The 22,118-nt window shown below is 43.8% G+C and overlaps 1 protein-coding gene across 2 annotated transcripts; it reads right to left on the minus strand.

The window, feature by feature from the left end:
• Positions 1-798: 798 nt before the first annotated feature.
• Positions 799-22,065, minus strand: RETREG3 (reticulophagy regulator family member 3). Of its 2 annotated transcripts, XM_079906112.1 has the most exons (10): positions 21,629-21,711; positions 18,237-18,282; positions 9,747-9,853; positions 8,006-8,036; positions 6,951-7,077; positions 6,226-6,310; positions 5,284-5,421; positions 4,156-4,238; positions 3,393-3,525; positions 800-2,989 (listed from the first exon to the last, which is right to left on the minus strand). In XM_079906112.1, exons 3-10 carry the CDS (start codon positions 9,799-9,801, stop codon positions 2,532-2,534), a joined length of 1,110 nt encoding a protein of 369 aa, XP_079762238.1. In that variant the 5' UTR covers positions 9,802-9,853; positions 18,237-18,282; positions 21,629-21,711; the 3' UTR covers positions 800-2,531. The 2 variants fall into 2 exon arrangements, with proteins under 2 accessions (XP_079762237.1, XP_079762238.1); XM_079906111.1 differs by lacking the exon at positions 18,237-18,282 and having other exon boundaries at positions 799-2,989; positions 21,629-22,065.
• Between the last annotated feature and the right edge of the window lie 53 nt (positions 22,066-22,118).

Consider the following 22,118-nt stretch of genomic DNA (forward strand, 5'->3'; position numbering starts at 1 on the left):
TGGGCAAGCGACTTGCTCAAGGTCACAGGGCTAGTTACCTACGGACGTGTCCCCTCCTACGGCCCAAACCTTTCAGTCGGTTTTTCTCATTTTTTGTAAAACGGCAACAAGAGGTGTTTGCAGGAGGGGAGTTATGAAGACAATAGAAGGGGTAAGCGCCCTGAAAAGAATAACGCTGCCTTAATTTGCCCGTTACCGAGCTTCGCACACAGGGGGCGCTCAGCACATGCTGTGGTTGAAGGTAGGGTTGGGAGGCGCTGCTCTTAAGCCACAATGCTTGTAGAAGTTTCCTCTTGGCCGAGACAATCTTATGGCAACACCTGGCAGGTGCTTTCCACTCCTGCCCACATCGGCCAATGGGACAAAGCCTGAAATAAGTATTTCTAGTTTCTGAGGTCAGCTGAAGGCCAAAGAGCAGCTGTTGAGTTGCAGGTTCAAACAATCCAGGGGGCCATGGTGCTAATGTTTAAAGCTTCTATTACCTAAAATCTCATTAGCCATTGAAACCTGTGCTTGTCTTCACACGTTTAGGGGACAATATTAAGAATTAGAAATGACGGAACTGCAGGCTAGATGCCAGCCGAGAGTGCCGGTTATGCTCACATCCGGGCTCTCCTGGAGAGGGGAAGTAGCCTCCCACCATGGTGATTGTTCCGGCCATCACAGAAGGAAAAACAGGGATGGGCAGGTGGGTCCCTCACACATGGGCTTCCTCTTTTGAGGCTATCACCTCCTCAAATTAATATCATCTCAGATTAACAAGACTTATCAAAGGATAAGGCACCATTCAACATCAGTCTCTTAATTGTTCTCATACAAGATTTATTCCCCAGCACCCCTCCCTCCCTCATCCCCATCCCAATTCACAGTGGAGGACTAAGGAGATTCAGAGCAGGATCCGCAGGTACAAGAAACACCTTCCAAAGATTTTGCTCTCCTTCCTTCCCTCCCTCTTGCCAATTTCCAAGGCCCGAAGCTAAACACACTCATGCAAACACACAAAGTCCCACTCCTTTCCCACACCTGTTTTTTCCACATCAGAGCTCACTTGTAAGACATCTGGGCTCTGGGAAGAGAGAAGGTATCCAAAGTCTGTTTGAGAACACTAAAGTGGGGAGAGGCCGTTATCCTAACCTTCCACAAAGGGAAGTGACTATGAATCAGACACCTAGCTCTTCTCCCTTCTCACCGTTGACTATTTTCACTCCTTGGCCTCTACCTTGTCCATCAACCAAGAGCAAACATGTTAGCACACTCCCACCTGCAGCACGTGAAAATGGGCTCTGTCCAACATCCCTCACCCAGCTACAGGGGTGTTGGGGGAGTGGTCCCTGAGGATCAGCAAAGGGTTAATGCAGAGGGAAAGAGGACAGAAGAGTTCAGCTTGAGCTCTGATTGGGGAGGCACAGGTTTAGAACTAATGACCTTTTAAAATTTTTGTCTCACATGATTATATTAGGGGCAGTAGAACAGATACCCTTTACTGGGGTCTCTGCTGATTATAGACACATTCTTGCTAACTGGGCTCATCCTTAAAAGAAGCCCTGCCAAACTGGGGAGGAGTTGAAAACAAAATTATTAAAGGAGCTGAACAAGGAGTAAGAATAGCTGGTGCAAGAAGAGCTGGTGGCTCCTGGGATGAATGCCACTGAGCCATCTGTAAAGTGCTACTCTGACATTGCCCATGTGGGATTATTGCTTCTCCAGAGGAGGAGCAGGGGAAGGAACAGGAACATGGAAATGGGTATGGCATGGTATTGCTTTGCTCACTGCTCAGGCTGATGGGCAAATGGAGCCAGGGGTTAGCAGCACCAAAAATAACCAGGCAGCTCCGAAAGATTCAGTGAGACCATGAGATACAGAGGCACTCACCCTCCCAGCCAGCTGACCCCATGGCCCAAAGTAATGTAGAAGAGGCCCACCCCCACCTCATGTTCACATTCTTAAATTTCACAAGCAATATGTTGGAGCACTGGAGGTTAGGCCTCGAGAAATGAGGATGGGCTGGGGCAGAGGGAACAGGCCTGCTCTGCAGAACCAAAGGACAAGCTTGCTTAGAAAAAGGCAAATCAAAGCATGGCTTAGCAAAAGAGGAAGATGACAGTGTAACTCTCCCAGCTGCCTGACTTGGAGCTCTCGGGAGATGATAAAGGGAGGAAGGAAGGAAGGGATCTATCACTGAGGGCTTCTGAGCACCCATACTTAGAAGCACACAGCAGCATCCCCTCAAAAGGGAACCAATACCCCTGACTACTTCGTTCCCCAGAAATACCACCATCCTGATGGAGAGAAGTGTCCCTCAGGGGAGCACATTCTCACTTCAGTGACTTGAGCTCAGAAGTCAGTGTCCAGCTGGTGGCAGAGGAGTGAGTGTCCTCTCTCATCAGGCCTCTGCGCATCTGCCAGGCTACTGAGCATACATATATAACTCGGGGGCTGGGACCTGGGTTCTTCCCTTGCCCCTTCACCTTAAGTGGAATGGGGAGCAAAAAAAACCTAAACCACAATGACCCCCAAGGGGAGTCTCTGCCTCAGTGGCTCCTGGAACTGGCAGGGTCCAGCTGATTCAGCTCCGACTGGTCCAGAAGTTCAAAGTCATCCCCCTCAGCATCAGTGTCCAGGTCTGAACTGGGGGCCCGGAGGACACCTCTTGTGGCTCTCCGGGGAGGTAGGCCAGCAGGGCCTGGCTGGGAGGCCCCTGACAGGGCCAGCTGGATCATGCCCTGGGAGACCAGGCTAGCAAGGTTGCTGGTGAGGTTGGATCCTGCAGGCAGGGCGCCGAGCAAAAGCTCCGGCAGTGCAGCCTCGTCCCGGCTGGCAGGGGGGCCCTGAGGCTCCTCGGCCCCTGGTGGGGAACGGTACATCGAGCTGGGCATCCCGATGCTGGTATCGTCCTCATCATCCAGGCCAGCAGGATCCACGTTAATGGAAGGAAAGTCTGGAAGGTCTCTGGCAAAGGATTCCTCTGGATCACTGTGACCATCTAGGTCTGGGAGAACAGAGGAGTGTCTGAGACATGGCAACTGCTTGGCCTTCCTATGCCCTAGCCCCACCAAGTCATCTCCAAGTAACCAGATGTTTCCACCCTGGATTTCTGGCACCGGTCAGCTTTCCCCCTCCACTTATAGACTGCTGTGACCTCTATTGGCCAGAGAACTCCCCCTTTCTTCCTCTGCTATGTCCCCCATAAGCCGAGAATCTGAGGCTATAAGGGACTGAGGATTTCTAGGAGAGCAGCAGTGCCACCTGGCTGGAGCCATACCCCTAACGCTGCTCTGCCACCTGCTCCACAGCTCAGAAAACAGGAGAAGCGGGGGCAGTATCCCCGCTGCCCGGGAAGCTGAGAGGCAACAGTCAGGGCCAGTATCAACTTGGGTCCAAGGTTCCTCTACCTTCAGAGCCTTCTGTTAGAGGTGTCTGGCCCCGTGAAAGATTGAATGTGCCGTTGTCTGTACAGGAGACCTCAGCATCCGAGTGCTCAGAGTCTGTGATGGCCAATTCCCTGGCAACAGTAGAATCATCCAGCTTAGGAAAAGAAAAGACCAACACGCCTGAAGAGATGGTGCCATTAGAAACGAGCGCAGTTCCCTAGTTACAGCTTCACCAGTGAGCTGGCCCTAAAGGCTACCTTAAGGCATGCATGGGGACTTGAGTCAAAATCTTGACCCCTTTTAGGCTGCTCCCCCAGGGAAAACACCCTTTTTCATCAGTCTTGAGCACAGGAAGGAAAGCAGTCTTGGGTGTCAACCAGCCACTTACTCTTAAGCAAATAATTGATCCAGAGAATACTTTTCACAGGTGGCCAGGAGGATGCCCACATTGCCTGACCTAAGGCAAGCCGGGCTGTTTAAAAAACGATCACGCCAGTTGCAGAAGTTCTGCCATGATGGCAGGGGTTAAAAGGAGGCATGGAAGAGGGTGTGCTGGTCACCAGGCTCAAACTGAGATTCTACATACAAAGTCCCAATATAAAACTAGCTTCTCTCCTCACTGCTCTTGGGGCAGTGAGGTCCTTGGAAAAGGGCAAGAAGCTGGGTCCCTGGAGAGCCCACAGGGAGCTTGAAAACCTGGTTACTGTCTAAACATGCGTGCCAGATGGTTAAAAAGGAGCTAAAAAAAAACTGGCCAGCGACGCAGCTCCCACACCCAAGATACCTGAGGACAGAAGGCAGCAAGTTCCTCTTCACTGTCACTGTGGTTGTCCCCAGCGCGTTCTGCGTGTAGACCTCTGCGGCGCACTATGTGGAAAGAGCAAAAACGCCTTGACGCCTTCCCTTGAGGGGAAACTCCTGTCCCCTTTGGATTTCAAAGGCATAAAATCAGAACACGAGAATGAACCCCCTAAGCCTACATAACAACGCCTGAGGGAGGAGCTGCTGAGCCTAAGTGGCAAGGTAAGCTGATAACACAGGAGAAAGATCTCTCTTCCAACATCCCTCCCTTTTTGTTCTGGTCAGATGATCAACTACCAGGCTTGTCAACAACTCTCAGGATCAGCTAGGGACAGACCAGATGTCAATGTGTAAAGCGGACACTGTCACAGAGAAGGCAAAGGGAGATGCCCCACCTGGGCCGAATCAGCCTTTTGAGGACTGGTACTATTCAACTGGCTGCGTTAGGGGGAGCTGGGCCTTGGTGCCCATGTGCAGGGCTCTTAGAAGGCCAGGGTTTAATGAAAACCCAACCTGACCATACCACAGAAGAGAGGGAAAAGTTCGCACGACTGTCACTCGTGTGTTGGAAGATCCTGGGCTAGTACACTTCTGGCTTCTGAAGCCAGTTTTAAATTACTTTTGGAAGGCAGCTTTCAGTACTGAATGGAGGCCGAGCTTAGGAGTTTGAAAGACCTGCTCTGCCATTTACTAACCGTGAGCTTCAGTTTCCTCAACCAGAAACTCAACCAGAAAAAGATAATACCACCCTCTTCTCAAGGTTGTTATAAACGTTAAATAAGACAATGTATGCAGAGCAGCCAGCACATGGGACGTGCTTCATAAAAAGAGGCTAACACTGGGAATATCTTCACTGTCTGTCTTTTAGTTGACTTGGGAGAACTTTTCTCGTTATTTGTTTAAAATGGGAGCGTCTAGAATTCCAAACGGGAAAAACCAGTAAGCCTGCACAGATTTCCCTGGAATAGAAGGTCACTTTTACCACCAACCCCCTACACACCAACCACATCCCACTTCTCCATGTTCAAGGACCTATTATGTCAGACCTACGGGCTTCTCCTTCTCCTCCCCAAATTGTCCAAGTAGAAGGAAGCTTCCCCTTGACACTTACATTGTCTCTCTCTCTGCTTGGACATCATGTAGCCACGGACACTGAAGTCCAGCCGCTGCAGAGCTGGCTTCAGTCGTACATACACTCGATCCCACAGTCGGTGGTACACAGCAAGGGGCCACATCATGACAGTGACAACTGAGAGGAGTGGGAAAGAGTGGCAAAATGGAGAAAGGGCTGCATGAAACAGTCCTGACTGTCCCTCTGCTATCGTGTCCTTGGGGCTTGGACACGGTAAATTCTAATTCTGCTGGTCATCTTCACAGATGTGAAGGTTCTGGAGGGCAGAGACTTCGGCAGTCACCTACAGGGCTGTGCATAGCGGAGTACATGCTGACACATCGAGGGCAGGACCAGGCAGTGCTGTCACTTGCATATGGGTGTTGCTGAGCCATAAATAAGGCCAAATGGTAACAATGCCTCAGCAAATACACAACAAATCATGTGAGCTTCGGATATACAATGGCCAGGGCCATCACTGCTCAGTTCTTCCAGTCTCAAGCAGACAGAGTTCATGCCAATATGAAGCAACTAAATTTACAGAACTGTGCTCCAGGGGGAAAAAAAAGTGCTCCGGGGTAAACAGAACCTAGTAGAGGATCCCCTAAGTGTTATGTTCTACTGTTATACAATACACTGACTCTAAAAATTCCCTCCTGAAATAGGGACAGACAGTCCTTTATAGCTGGTAACACAATATATGTTAGTGGACCCTCATCAGTTTCTAAAGCTGACTTGGTAAGAAAAGGACTTTATATGTGGGGAGCCTGATACAGGTAAGAAGAAAGATATTTTCATGACACTAAGCAGGACATGAAAATATAAAAAGGTCATTTCCTGGAGAACCAAAATATAAAAGTCCTCTCCCTAAACCCAGAGTTAGCTATGGCTGGAAAAGCTATGAGGAGGGTAAGCTTGTGGGGAGGTATGTACCATACTTACGAATTAAGTAGGAGAGCAGGAGCCCAGGGATGTAGCGGCCCAAGACAGCCAAAAAGGTCAGTATCCCACAGCTCAGCAAGCAGAACTGGGGGCGTCAGGAAACAGTAGTAAGCTTCTGCTATACGGCAGGGGACTGGGTTGGGCATGGGGGGCGGCTAAGATGGAGATGTGATAGAAATGATTCTTTATGACCTCTGAGTAAAGCATGGACATGTCAGAATGACATGTACCTAGCTACTGTTGCATCCAGTGGTGATTCTGTTTGGGAGGAAAGGGAGGATGTCCACTTCTATTCAAACTCTTCTCACATGGCTAACCCCACAGGGCCGCACCTTTCATGCTGGCAAACTGGTTTGAATAGGACTCAGCCAAAAGTTCTCTCTGAAAACAAGTGTTGGTGGTGGGCTTTTTAAGTCGAAGTAAAATAAAATAAAAAACTCAACCACCTACCACATGTTTAACGACACAGAATGCACACAAGCAAGCTTTCTTTCCCGTCTTGGGGCAGGAAGATGGCCTAATCTAAGTAGCAAGCACCCAAAGAAGGAATCGTCACGCTCTTGCCTTAGTCTTAGTCAGAAGCCCCTTCCTACAACTTCCCTTGTCTATACAAACACCATGGTCTTCCCTTTCTTGAAGGAGGGTAGGTAGTAAAAGGGCTGTTTCCGTTTAGCATGAACTGAACTGAGAGCCAGAAATGAGAGTGAAAAAGGGAAGAGTCTTACCTTGCCTGGGTTTTGCTTTTTGAAAAGCAAAAGGTTCCTTATGAAAATGGTCCCACTAACCCAGACTTCAGCTACGTGGTAGCAGAGCTCGGGCACGCTGAGCAACCGAGGGTGCACAAAGCCCCAGCTATGGGAGAGAGAAGGGGGAGCTGTGAAAGGAGGGTGTTGAAGGTTCCCCCCGCATCTCACTGTGAAGGCAGCCAGTCCTTCCGGTTTAAATAGGGTCTGGGAAGTGGCTAGTCCTAGTTGCTCTGGACGTGAAGCATGACTTTCTTCTTGGCTCACCAGGTTGAAACTGGAATTTAAGGACTAGGAGGGCAGACTTGTTCTGACAACTCCACCCTATGAGCAAGCAGCCCAATCCACGTGTGTAAACCTGCCACCAGCTCCAAGGCCCTTTGTGCTTAAAAACATCTTTCCTGGGCTCAGACCATTGCAATTCACTGTGATTGCAACGCAGGGAAAAAAGTAAAGCACAGTCTGATACCACTGCTGCAGAGGCGAGAGGCAGAGGATGTGCCCCTGAGAGAGAAAACAAAGCAAAACCAAAATAAACCATGGCAAAGAAAATTCTTTGGGTCAAATATATGAGATGAATGAATTGAGAAATGAAAGCAGGAGCTGTAAGCCACAAGGGGAATCTTTGGCTTGCTGATGCCAGGAATCACTGTTTTCTGACCAGGAACTTGAAACAGCCAGAGGTTACAGAAAACACTAAATGACCTGGTATAAAAGCTAGGAGACAAATGAAGTAAGTTGCCTCTAAGTTTTCATACTAGAGCTGAATAATGCAGCCAATTCCTTGGTTATGTCAGGTTATGGGGCGCTGTAATGCTTCTTTCTCAGAAACATCTTTTGTAAATATCAGAGGACACTAGCCATCTTAACATATTCCTTCCTGAACTTGAGGATTTGTTAAAATGATTATTTGCAACAGACTAGGTTCTCAGCTTATACTTTGTATCTAGAACATGGAGTTAACAACCTATAACCAGAATATTACAACAAGAGAATCAATCAGAGCAACAAAAAGGGATTTAATTAGTGTTCCATACCTCTCATTGTCTAATGCGTCGGGTCTTGGCACTACAATATTAAAACAAACACCAGCATTAGTTGGTAAGGAAAACTTAAACATGAAAATGTTAGGCTGTTGGTCTGATAGCTCAAGTTTTAATGGGTTTGGGGAAAAGGAAACAGTAATAGACAATAAAAAGGAGACACCATGTTATACTGCCAGAGTTAGGGAGCTGCAGACAAGGGAATGATGGCTGATGCCTGCTCTTTTCTCTGGTGGGATGGGGTGGGGATCCAAATGGAGCATTAGGGCCCCTTCTAATTACTACAGTTGAGAGCCAAGGCGCACATAAAAAAAGGTCCATCCCACCCCTCAAGTGTGTCTGGGTTGCGCGTACGCATCAATGTGTGCCAGGTTACGAAGGCATTATATGACTACTTCAACTCTAGAAATCTGCCTATTCTCTTTAAAAAGAGACCCGTTAACTACAATCAATGATGTAAAGTCTTTTGACATTCACTAGCCATAAGACAGGTGGGTGAACTACCTGATTCCTTGAAGTCTCTCCAAAATAGGATGGGAATGTATTTAAAAGCTGTATACTCTGGTTTGAATATTCTGCCAACACTTCAAAATTACCATGTCCGACCTACATCAATTTTCCTCTCTCTCACTCCCCACCCAAACCAACTGCCCTGCCTGACGTTGCCTACATCTAACTGTAATGCCACTGCTACTCTCCCAGCTTTGAAATCCCAAAGCTGCTGTTATCCCTTACTCTCCTAACCTCTACTTATCAGTTTGACGTGTCTTCCGTCTTCACAGCTCTCCAAGCCATCCATCGTTTGTTTCCACTGATACCTCTCTGACTACTTCTCACACAGATACAGCCAGAGTCTCCCTTCTTCGCCCTTTTCTCTTACCATGTGGTTGGGTAAAATGCTATCAAATTAATCTTTAATATCTTCTCAGCATATAGCTCTAATAAAAGAATTATCAGGGACCACCCACTATCTATAGGATAAAGGTTCTAAGCCTAACTTAAAGGCCCTTATAAAATCTAATCCCAACACACTTTATTTCCTAGCACTCCCTTTAATGACCTCTCCACTCCTGTGAAAATGATCAGTTCCCTGCCCTCAGGAGATGCTTTGCAGCTTCTGGTTCCTCAGACTAATCAAGCCTCTGACCCCCATAGAAACCCACTTATCTCTCTACCTGTCCAAATCTTTTGTTTCATTCAAGGCTTGAGCTAGGGCCAAAATACATGACAAACATACTGCACTGTGACATCTCTGGTGCTGTTCTGTAACTTTTCTTATGTTTACGTACGTATCATCTTGGATAAAAGGAACCATATCTTAGAGGACTTTATCTAAGTCATTAATACCTAACTTAGTGCTTTGCAAATAAACAATTTAAAAGAAATTCCAGAGGCAAATTGATACTGTCTTGGTAATGATGTAGCACCCAGTGAGGAGAATTATTTTTTAACAACTTGAGCACTATTTATTCCTCAGGCCAATTATGAGGGCAAGAATATCTCAGGTGGCGGATACAGATTTCCTAAGCTTAATAAACAATGAGAAGGACAGAACTCAGCTCTAAGGAACTACAGATGGGGCACTAGCCCTTCAAACGTCTCCTAAAGCAAATAATTCAGACTTCAAAAGATATTCCCAGCTCCACATACTCTCCCCAAACCCCCTAAAACTAAAGGTAAAAATGACAGAAAAGCCATTTCCGGTTCAGATTGTTCTAAATGCTACCAGACTTACCTTTTATTTCAGGCCAGATTTTGCTCTTCCATTGATCTATACACACAATGATCATTGAGCTGAATGCAAGTAAAAACACAAGACGAAGGGATGTCAGGGCAAAGAACCTAAAGAGAAGGAAGAACAGAAGATCATTATCCAATTAAGCTAATTTCAGAAAAGACCATATGTGCACCACTGGTCCTGTGGTAAACAGACTTAAGTGTTAGTTATACACCTTGGGAAAAATCACTTAAACTTTCTGGACTTCAGCTATTCTACCTATGGTGCAGAGATAATAATTTGCTTCTGTAAAGGCAGAGGACTAAACCAAATAACCTCCTAAAGCCCATTTCAACTTTCAAGCCTGTGATTCTATTAATGTCAAGGAGAAATTCATTCTTTGTTTTTGTTTTTGCCACACAGCACGGCTTGTGGGATCTTAGTTCCCTGACCAGGGATTGAACCTGGGCCCTCATCAGGGAAAAATGCAGAATCCTAACCACTGGACTGCCAGGGAATTCCCGAAATTCATTCTTGTACTGACCAAGTCGTTTTGATGAAAGCAAACATCGTTCTACCAAATTAGACCCTGGTTCAGGGCAACAAACTGACAGACATGCACTAAAGTGCACCTAATTCAATGAGATATCCTTTTACAGAGGAAGGAACTAAGGCTCAAAAAAGTAAAACGAGTTGGTCAAGGTCACACAGAAAGTGAGCACTGAAGCTACATCTAAAAGCCAGTTCTCCAGAATTAACACCAACCCTTCTCAAACTCTTCCCAAAAAATTGAAAAAGAGAGAACACTTCTTGATTCATTTAATGAGGGCAACATTACTGTGGTACCAAAGCCAGACAAAAACACTACAAGAAAACTAAAGTATATTGATACCTATGAATATAGATGCAAAAATCCTCAATAAAATATTCAAAACGCATTCAGCAGCATATTAAAAGGACTACACACCATGACCAATTCCTGGGATTTACTCCAGGAATGCAAGGGTGGTTCAACATACAAAAACTCAACAGTTGTAATGTATCACATTAAGAGAATAAAGGAAGAGCTAGTTCTTATTAGAAGGCATCAACCATAAAGAGATATTTACAAAAAATCTGGGAAATCTGAACACTGACAGTACATCTGAAGATATTAAGGAATTATTGTAATTTTGGGGCTATGATGTTATGGAAGTTATGCTTTTAAAGAGTCCTTATCTTTTAGAAATACATACTAAAATATTTATGAATGAAATGATATCTGGGATTTGTGTCAAAACAATAGTTTGGCAAGGGAAAGGGTGTGAAAGAAGAGGAAACAAGATTGACTATGAGTTGATAATTGCTGAAGCTGGATGATGAGTACTTGAGATTATTTATGCTATTCTGTCTACCTCTATATATTTAAAATCTTTCACAATAAAAATTTTTTTCAAAAAAAGCTAGTTCTTCTGAGTCTTTCTATGATCCAACTCTAAAGCCTTTAGGGCAATGCCCTGTACAGTGTCTGTAGTCCAGTGACGTTACCAGACTGTGAGGAAATAAGTATAAAAATTGAAAGTAAGAATTTAGCAATTTGACCAAGTAATTTTGAATCTAAGGGTATATTTGGGCTTGTATTTTGTATGCATTTTAAACATATCTAGTAACTCATTTATACTGTATTTTACAAAAGTATTGCTCAGAAATAGACTGGGGAAAACGACAACACTAGTCCTTCACTGCAGATCGTTTGAGAAACAGTGTTCTAAGATCTTGAAGGAAGCCAAATGCATCACAAGAGGCGGTTCAGCAGGCATGGCTCTTAGACTGACTTGAGTTTGTTTCTCTGAACAGCCACTCTGAGTTGATGACCTTGAATAAATTAGCTTGACCTCTTTAAGCCTCAGTTTCCTCATCTATATGTGATGTTAACAACAACAAATCAGGAGACTTTCCTGGTGGTCCAGTGGCAAAGAATCCACCTTCCAATGTAGGTGACACAGGTTTGATCCCTGGTCGGGGAACTAAGATCCCACTTGCCGCGGGGGCGACTAAGCCTGCGCGCCACAACTACTAAGCTCGCGCACCTCAACTAGAGAGAGAAAAACGCACACGCCACAACTACAGAGAAGCCCACACACTGCAATGAAAGACCCCTCATGCCTCAATGAAGATCCCACATGCCGCAGCTAAGACCCAATGCAGACAAATAAATAAATATTTTTTAAAAAAATAACAAATCATGCAAGATTATTTGTAGGTATTAGAAACAACATACTTAATCACTTATAGAAATATCATAGTTGGGCTTCCCTGGTGGCACAGAGGTTAAGAATCCGCCTGCCAATGCAGGGGACACGGGTTCGAGCCCTGGCCTGGGAAGATCCCACATGCTGCGGAGGAACTAAGCTCACCACTACTGAGCCCACGTGCCACAACTACTGAAGCCTGCGCGCCTAGAGCCCGTGCTCCGCAACAAGAGAAGCCACGAGAATGAGAAGCCTGCGCACCACAAAGAATAGTAGCTCCCACTCACCGCAACTAAAGAAAGCCCAGGCACAGCAACGAAGACCCAACACAGCCATAAATAAATAAATAAATAAATAAAATTTTAAAAAGGAAAGGAACAGAGAGCTAGAAAAGCAGCAAGAAAACAACTAACAAAATTTAAAAAAATATCATAGTTGATCTTGCTAAAAAGACAAGAAAATACAAGGCACCTAATATACGCCTAATATATGTCCTATTCAGTTTTACAATGCAGAAGTGTCGTTAGCTATCATCACAGCAACTGATCAAACAAGAGTAAGGATGACCAGGAGTTGGTTATAAATGACCTCTTCTCTCCTCAACACATGACCTAATGACATATTCACAGAACACCATACTAAGAGTATAATCCTTACATTAAAAAAAAAAAAAGCTTTATCTGTATCTATGAATACGTATATGCAAGCAGGAATTGTCAGAGGAACTTTCATTTTGGTCTCTAGACGTTTCTGCACTGTTTTCAATAAACATGAATCTATGTCACATAATTTTTTAAACTATACAAAGAATGAGGGATGGAAGAAACCAAGAACTTAGAAATCCAGTCATCAATGACAACCCTATTCCAATATTTCCACTCCATCACTTGAAGGATACTGTAATTATATATGAGATTACAGAATGAAAGTAGTTTAATAGATTTAAGCCTCTAGAGCTGCCCCAGGCCATTAATCTTCTCTCCAAAGCCAGTTCATCATCCCAACAAACAAGGAAATTTAGCAAGGCCAAGGAGAAGGGCTCGAGGGCATCCTGCTCCCCAGTGCTGCTGCTTCCATGTCCCAGCAGCAGGATGTGGCACACTGTTTTCTCCGGAGTACTTGAAAGGGCTCTCTGGGGAGGCAATCCAGGCTGTCTGCAATCTCTGCTTCCCAAATCATGATTACTAACACAAATATAAATTGGGGTAGGGAAAGGATACTAAGCTCTCCTAAGAAAGGTCAGTTTTCCAAAGATGATGGCAATAAAAATACTGTTTCTCCAAGAGCTGGACTATTTTAGTAACCTGTTAGAACCCCCACCTATGCTTCAACTCAGTTCAAACATTTATTAATTGCCTATTATATGCTGAGGCCTTGTGGTAAGTAGGCCAATTACAGAAAAGAGTAAAACATGGACCATACCCTCAAGTGTATTTATGTCAGTACGTGTTTGTAATATAGCATGACAAGTTAACGATAACAAAGAGGACATCTAAGCTGGGATTTGAAAGATTAATGGTAAGACAACAGGGCAAAAGGATGCGGGGAAAGAGAGGACATTCAGATAGGGAGAAGAGCCAGCTGGAATGATGTATTTAGGGAACTACAAGTAGTATGACAGAACTGGAACCTAAAGAACAGAGGGAGGGGATGAGTATGGGGAGAGAGGCAGAAGTCAGATCACGAAGGGTCTTTCATGACAAAGGGTACTGGATTTTATCCTGCAGATAAAGTTGAATCAGCAAAGAGTTTTACAAAGGGTATATTTTCTGGATCATGAAGGCTGAAACTGTGCGCATCTTCTTGAACCAGATTAATCCTGGTCCATAATTCAATTTTAGAGCCAGATATAAGATAACCTTTCCTTGAACAAGCCAATGCAGAAACTTAAGAGGAAGAAGAGTTTTTCTGTGTGGTGCAAAATAACAATTCTTGGAAAAATAGCTTCTTCCATATAGATAAAATCTTAACTAATGGAAAGACCACCTCAAACCACTAGAGTTACCTCTCCAAGGTAACCAGACAATTAATATCAAATATTATTAATTCCCTTCGGGGGTCTATCAAATATAAAAGAATATGGATAAGTGTGTGCTCCTTTCCTTCAGCCCTCAATACTAAATTCTTAAACAAAAAGGAAATATCAATCTCAGGTGCATGTGTTTGGGATATACTGAAGTCACACTACACTTTTATTTTATGGAGGTAACCTGGAAGCCTACCTGTAAAAAAACCTCTGCAACTAAGCACAAGGACAAGACAAAATTGAAGATAAAGTACTTGTGAGATTGGTATAGGTAAGGAATGAAGAAAAATAAGGGAGGATTCCTCTGGATTAGTTTAGTCCTGCAACGTCTATTCACGCAGGCCAAAAAATTCACATGCAGATATGTGTACAGGTTTGATAAGACAACATGCAAAACATTTTTCAGCAACTATGATCAGCATGAGAACTTTCCAATTTAGCAAAGATAACTACAAATGCAGTCAACTCTGGATATTCACATGTGAATTATTTAATTTGGTTACTGCCCATAGCCCATTACTCCTTCTACCCATTGTAGGCTCACAATAGACTTTTCCTTAATGATATTTATTTTTTCATATTTCTAAAGGCAAGCATGTTTACAGGAGAAATTTTAGAAAATATAATTACTAATTAAGGAAGAAAATAAAAATAATTAGTACACTATCACCCGTATGAAACAGTCTTGCCAATAAAAAAAAAATTTTTTTTTTGAAACTAAATCTGATCAAGACTCTAGATTTAGCTACCAATTTACAGGAAATACACAGAGGAGCACAGGGGAACATGTTACGCCACAGGGATGCAATCAGCAAAATTCAATCTGTAGGACACTTTACAGGACAAACTGGTTTCTTCAACAGATAAACTGCAGAGGAAAAAAGACTGAAAGGGAAGCAACAGAGTAAAAGAGATGCTAAAAACAGAACAATCGGTCACAATATGTGGACTGCATTTGGATGCTAACCCCAAAGAACTGTTGAAAAAACAAAGTGACATTTATGAGAAAATTTGAACACTGACTGGAGCCATTAATTTTTTACATGTGATAATGGTAGTGATTTTTTAAAAAATCTTTATTTTTCAGGGTCACATACTGAAACACTTAAGAGATTAAATGACATGATGTCTAGGATTTCCCTCAAAACAAGAAAGGAAGCGGAAAAGAACTGGGGTATGGAAGACACAAAATTGGCCATGAAATGAAAAATTTTAAAGCTGGGTACAGTTGTAATACATACTATTATTCTGACTGCTTATATATATATTTTTAATTTTCCATAGTAAAAAGTTTAAAAAATAACCTATTATCTACACACATATCCTAAAATGGCAACAGAGGTTCTTCATTTAAAAAAATATTCAAATATAAAAACTCCATGGAAGTATATAGAATATCTGGTTTAAAAACCTCCTCCTTCATTTAAAAATACATGGGCATGAAAAAAAAAAAAAAAAAAAAAAAAATACATGGGCATGTTTTCCTTCATCACCAGAAAAGCACCACAACTTGAAAATGATTACATCATACACAGATACAATTAGGTGGTTTTTTTTTTTTTTTCTTTGGCTGCACTGGGTCTTCCTTGATGCACGCGTGCTTTCTCTAGTTGCGGTGAGCAGGGGCTACTTTTTGTTGCGGTACGTGGGCTTCTCATTGCAGTGGCTTCTCTTGTGGAGCACGGGCTCTAGGCGCACAGGCTTCAGTAGTTGTGGCACGCAGGCTCAGTAGTTGTGGCTCGTGGGCTCTAGAGTGCAGGCTCAGTAGTTGTGGCACACAGGCTTAGTTGCTCCGCGGCATGTTGGATCTTCCCAGACCAGGGCTCAAACCCCCGTCTCCTACATTGGCAGGAGAATTCTTAACCACTGCGCCACCAGGGAAGCCCCTACAATTAGTTTTCTAAACCTTTCCCTAATTGAACTGAGATGTTTCCAATTTTTGATGTAATAAAGCTGAACTAATATCACTGAGCATAAATCTTTGACCTTATTTATGATTAGCCACTTTAAATAGAAGTACCAGGTCAAAAAGCATTAACTTTTTTTTTTGTAACAGTATTATTGAGATACAGTTTGCATACCATAAAATGTATCCTTTCAAACTAATTCAATGTTTTTTAGTATATTCAGAGTTGTGTGACTATCATCATTATCTAATTTAGAACATTTTGATCATCCCAAAAAGAAACCCATGCCCATTAGCAATCACTCCCCATTTCTCCCAGCCCCTGAAAAGGTAATAACTTTTTAAGTATCTTAATACATGTTGCTAAATTACTTTCCAGAAAGTCTGTTGAATTTATGTTCCTATCAACCATAAACCAGTTTTTCCATATTGTGCCCGGAATTAAATACTATCATTTTTAAAAACCTAATAGGCAGAAATTAGTAACTCACTGCCACTTATATTAGAATTTTTTATTACTAATACGTAAAAATTTATATATCTATTGATTTATTATTATTTGGGTTTTTTTGTCTTTTTATAAACTGTCCATCCCCTTTATTATGGGCTAAAATCCAATTAATTATCCGTCTAAATAGAATACTCCTTGGAAAAACAATCTGGTGTCCAGAAAAATCATGAGAAATTTCAAAAGTAAACAATTTTTCTGAGGTCAAATATACCATGGATCCTCATCATTAGTACAGATAAATTAAAGTTTGTTATAATCATAAACAAAAGAAAGATCCCAAGTCTATTTTCAATCAAAGAAGATACTATTTCTGGGTTCCTTTGTTATTATGGAGTAAGCTTCTCTCAGTGGCACTTCGAACAAAGCATCCCATCCTATAGGGACAGAAAGCCCCCTATTGTACAGCACTTGTGGCTGTCTGCTTAATGAGCCAGTCACTGGTACATCAGAATGAAAACAAATTAACCCAACCAATATCATGTAGAGATAGTTGTTGCTTGCACAAAACCAGAAATGAAACCAGCTAGCTGCAAATGACCTACCTTATGTTAATGGACAGAAAACACCCAACCTATAAAAAAATAAATAAAATAAAATTCAAAAAAAAAAAAAAAGAAAGCACCCTTATAATCAGAAGAGATAAAAACTGATGGCAAAAGAGAGGCAAAAAAAAAAGTAAGCCAAGGCATCTCTGGGAGTCTTCCTTGCTATCAAAAGCAACAAGAACCCTCCAAAACTATCATCAGAAACATTTGCTCAATAGATTTCAACTGAAATTTGACGTGTAGATTTTTTTTTTCACAGAACAAATGTTTCTACTTAAATAGGCCCTCCCTTCCATCTCCTATCTCTCACTATTACTTTTTACTCAAATTCTAACTTTTAAAAAATATTTATTTATTTATTTGGCTGCATCCGGTCTTAGTTGCGGCACACAGGACCTTTAGTTGCTGCATGCGGGATCTTTTAGTTGCAGCATGCGGGCTCTTAGCTGCGGCATGTGGGATGTAGTTCGCTGACCAGGGATCAAATCCCGGCCCCCTGCATTGGGAGCACTGAGTCTTAACCACTGGACCACCAGGGAAGTCCCTCAAATTCTAACCTTTTAGATCAGCATTGTGGTATACCTTTAATCACTTCTCCAGTCATTTTTTGGGGGGCGGGGGGATGGGGGGGATTGGTTAACTCAGACTAGTGACTGTAAAAGCAGATCCCGACAGAGATCTTAACAAAAAAACAGCTTGTGGATTGCTCTAAATCAATATTCCTAATTTGAAGACCATCTAGAATCACAGACTGCTAAAAACTGAAGAGGAGCTCAGCAGTCATCTAGCCCTCCTTGAACCATATGTACTTCATAGGAGGCGGTGCGAGGGCTTAAGAGTTCACACACGTTTCCAGGGCTCCTTTGTCCTCCCCTTATCTTATGAGTCAAACTAAAAAAGTTACTGAAACTCTTCTTTTCTGATCCTGTCACGACAGACTCTTGCTGACTCACATTCTTCCCCCAAATCATTCATTTACAGGTGGTGCTGAGGCTAATGAAAATATAGGCTATTGATAAGGAAGGCCTGACATTTCTGTTATTACACTAGAGAAAATAACATATAAGTGACCAGAAGCAATATAGGCTGGAAGATCTCTAATATGATCACTATAATTTTTCTGGAACCTGAAAATAAGAGTGAAAGCCTTGAAATACTATAGGAGCAAGGCATCTACATCTATCCCTATCTTTTATGTTGTTTTTTATTAATATGTAAGAGGGCACATTCACAGGTATGGAAAAACCTCAAATGAGAAGACAGAACACTGAAAGTTAAGAGCTACCTACCTGAATTCTGATGATTTGTTTGTATTCCTATCCAGTCTTCTAATACCTCAAAATGTATAAAACACCTCAGTTAATGACATATCATTATTCAAAACAAATAATGAAAGAAAAGTAAAATGTTTCAGATTTGATTTTTCTCTGACCTGAGCTAATGGATCCACCTGTGTTTCTTAAATTGCTTTTTTAAATAAAGTGAGAACAAAGCAGTTACTCTTCAACATTCCTAAGCAAAACGTCAACACCCACATTCAATTTGATGCTACTGGAATGTGAAGTCTAACTTTTATTTTGAACCTCACACTACCTTCCAAGGAAGCTCAGTTCCTAAAACAATCCTGTGAATTCCAACGCTAAAACTACCCTAGCCTCTGGGGTCAGTCATTTTGTACCCTTCACAGGTATGAGTCCTCTCCAAGAATGGCATATCCAATTGCTCTTTCATTCTCAAGAGTCACACCCTCATTTTGCTACATCTCTCCCTCAGCTACTTAGAGCCTGATGGGAACGTAACAGGAGTAACTGCATTCTGGATACACAACAGGCAAGCTACCAGGAAATGCCAGAGATAAAGACCAATCACACTGATGCTTTAAGAGACTCAGAGTAGGTAAAGGGGATCTGAGTGAGATTCTAAACACAGCATATTAGTAAACTTAAGTATATACTATTGGGAGCCAGTAAATTAAAGATAACTAACATTTAAAGATGTGTCTCAGTCAGAGCGGCTCCTTATGTGCAGACCTCAACCCCACATTCTACTTTGAAAATCTCTCTCAGGCAAGGGGGATGTGGAAAGCCCTCTCCTCAAAAATAACAACATACATGCTACTGATCTATTTGCATTAATAAACCCTTGGTTTCTCAGGATTCATTTAAATCCTGATAAAGTTTTTATATATCAGTCACACTCTGACACAAACTGGTTTATGATCAACTTTTTTCCTAGGCCCCCTAGGAAACCCAATGTAGGAAATGAAGTTCTGACTAAATGGTCTGCGGTTAGAGGTTGGGACAGGGAGGTGACAGGAAAAGAAGAAAAGGTCATTTTGGAAACTGCTCCAGAATGAGGTGCTACAGTTAAGGTTTTTGACAGACAGCCAAGGAGAGAAGTAGATACCTGGGGATCAAGGAAGAAACACTATCAAAAATAAATGAAGGGGCTTCCCTGGTGGCGCAGTGGTTGAGAGTCCGCCTGCCGATGCAGGGGACACGGGTTCGTGCTCCGGTCCGGGAGGATCCCACATGCCACGGAGCGGCTGGGCCCGTGAGCCATGGCCGCTGAGCCTGCGCGTCCGCAGCCTGCGCGTCCGGAGCCGGTGCTCCGTAACGGGAGAGGCCACAACAGTGACAGGCCCGCGTACCGCAAAAGAATAAATATATAAATAAATAAATGAAGAGGGGCAGGGGACACAGGTTCGAGCCCTGGTCCGGGAAGATACCACATGCCACGGAGCAACTAAGCCCGTGCGCCACAACTACTGAGCCTGCACTCTAGAGCCCACGAGTCACAACTACTGAAGCCTGTGCGCCTACAGCCCATGCTCTGCAACAAGAGAAGCCACCGCAATGAGAAGCCCGCACACCGCAATGAAGAGTAGCCCCCGCTTGCCGCAACTAGAGAAGGCCTGCATGCAGCAACAAAGACCCAACGCAGCCATAAATAAATAAATAAATTTATTTTTAAAAATAACAAAATAAATAAATAAATGGGGCTTCCCTGGTGGCGCAGTGGTTAAGAATCCGCCTGCCAATGCAGGGGACACGGGTTCGGGCCCTGGTCCGGGAAGATCCCACATGCCGTGAAGCAACTAAGCCCGTGCGCCACAACTACTGAGCCTGCGCTCTAGAGCCCGCGAGCCACAACTACTGAGCCCACATGCCACAACTACTGAAGCCCGCGTGCCTAGAGCCCGTGCTCCACAACAGGAAAAGCCACTGCAATGAGAAACCCGCACAACACAATGAAGAGTAGCCCCCGCTCGCCACAACTAGAGAACACCCACACCCAGCAAGGAAGACCCATAGCAGCCAAAAATAAATAAATAAATGAAGAAAAAAAAGAACACTCTTTAAAAAAGTCATGAGGGACACAAAATAATTTAAAAATAAATGAATGAATGAATGAAGAATGCTGTAGGAGAAGTTTATCATCAAGTTTGCTCAAGACTCTAGAAGCAACAACTGCTGTGACACCTCTAATCTGAGTCTCCTTCAAACTGTGAGAGGATTAATGTAATAAGCACCAGTGTGTCTTCCTGTCAATGAACTTGGAATTATTCATTTTGCTCCAGCTCACTGAAAGTCTTCTTTCAGACAAAGGATAATAAATGTTTTGGTTTTAAAACCAAGAATTTCAAGAGGAAATGTATTTTTAGCAAAAATAATTTTGTTTTGGAAACACACACTTTGTTCTGTTTCAGACTTATCCAGAACAGCTTTATTTCACTCAGCTGTAGAAGCCACCCTACACTTCAGTTCCCTTGGAATCTGATCAATAATACTTCCCTAGTTATTAATAAATCCAAACTCTGCTTGGCACATCTTATGAAGACCTAAGTCCACTTTAGGTGATGACAACTCAGAAGCAGCAGTTCCATTTTCACAGAGCATGACACAGACTGATTCTTAAAGCATACTTGTAGCCCCACTTTTCCAGCTCAGGAAAATACACACACTATTAGACACCCTCAATTTCCCTGGCTATAAACCGTGGCTAAGGATGCCTCTCTAATTCCCTGGAACAGGGAAGACTTGCCGTCATACGTGACTTTGAAACGGGTGAAATCTCACAATCACTATTTCATAACTGTTCTTTAAAAGCTTACAATTTTCTTTCAAGTTGCAACTATGGAGGCTCTCACGGACGCTCAGACTTCGCAAACTTCCCGAGTGGGCGAAAGAATATCTATCTAACATGCTAATTCAGATCGCTCAAGTTTGTTTTCTTATCACACCTATGTATACCTTTTCAAGAGCTCACACCTCACGCATCTACCCCAATAATAATTACTAAAATCCCTGGAGACAGTCTTCAAACCACTGTTGAGCAGACAAGAGAAGGGAGGTGATGGCCTTAACGGGACACAGCTTCCCCTGGCTAATATGAGGCGCCCTCGCTCACTGCGAGCGGCTCAAGATGTTACTAGAAGCTCCTGCCAGATGTGCGGGGCGAGGGTGCGGGAGCAGATAAAGCACGGGAAACAACTGGAAGGCCCTGGGGAGAACTGCGGTGCTAAAGCCGCAGGCGGGAAGCAGTGGAAGGTGAGGCAAAATTAGGCAGGTACAGGAAGGAGCCAATGCAGCGAAGAAAATAAGGGGGGCGAGAGATAGAGCCTTAGAGAAACCTGACGAATTCGCGCCTCGGAGGGTTTCCGAGGATCCAGTTCTCTCACCAGAAAGCCGCGTTCAGCCCCAGGCACCACAGGGCGCTCCTGGCTGGCCGCTCCCACACCAGGGCTGCCTGCACCCGGCTCAGCAGAGGCTCGTAAGGCCCCAGCACCTCCACCAGGGCCCGCTGCGCCGCCTCAACCTGCTGGTCACGCTCCCAGGAGCCTGACATACTGCGGCGGCCCCTGAAAGTCTGCCCCGAAGCTGGGCCTGGGGCCACGGCCACCCCCTCAGCCTCCGCCATCTCCCCCCGGCAGCCACAACATCCGGGGCCACGGCTCGACAGTCACAATAACACCAACTGCGCAGGTGCAAGATTCGGCGGGAAGGCCGCTTCCCTCCACAGTGCGCCTGCGCGTAGGGTCTAACTCCTGTCCACCCAGAGAGAAGAACGCTGCGTCAAAGTACGTCCCCGGCGCCCCAATCAGGAGCCGCGCACGCGCAGTCTGCAAGACTGAAACCAAGTGATTAAGGAAGTGCGGTCGGCAGAACTCA

Source organism: Stenella coeruleoalba (assembly GCF_951394435.1).
Source record: "Stenella coeruleoalba genome assembly, chromosome: 19".
In the NCBI taxonomy this organism is placed as follows: Eukaryota; Metazoa; Chordata; class Mammalia; order Artiodactyla; family Delphinidae; genus Stenella; species Stenella coeruleoalba.

Excerpts from the sequence above, each read along its gene's own strand:
- RETREG3 (XM_079906111.1), bottom strand. The coding sequence starts at position 21,867 with ATGGCGGAGGCTGAGGGGGTGGCCGTGGCCCCAGGCCCAGCTTCGGGG. Across the intron at positions 7,078-8,005 it reads GACGCATTAGACAATGAGAG|CTGGGGCTTTGTGCACCCTC; the intron begins GTATGGAACACT and ends TCTCTCCCATAG. Across the intron at positions 2,990-3,392 it reads TCTAACAGAAGGCTCTGAAG|ACCTAGATGGTCACAGTGAT; the intron begins GTAGAGGAACCT and ends CTGTTCTCCCAG.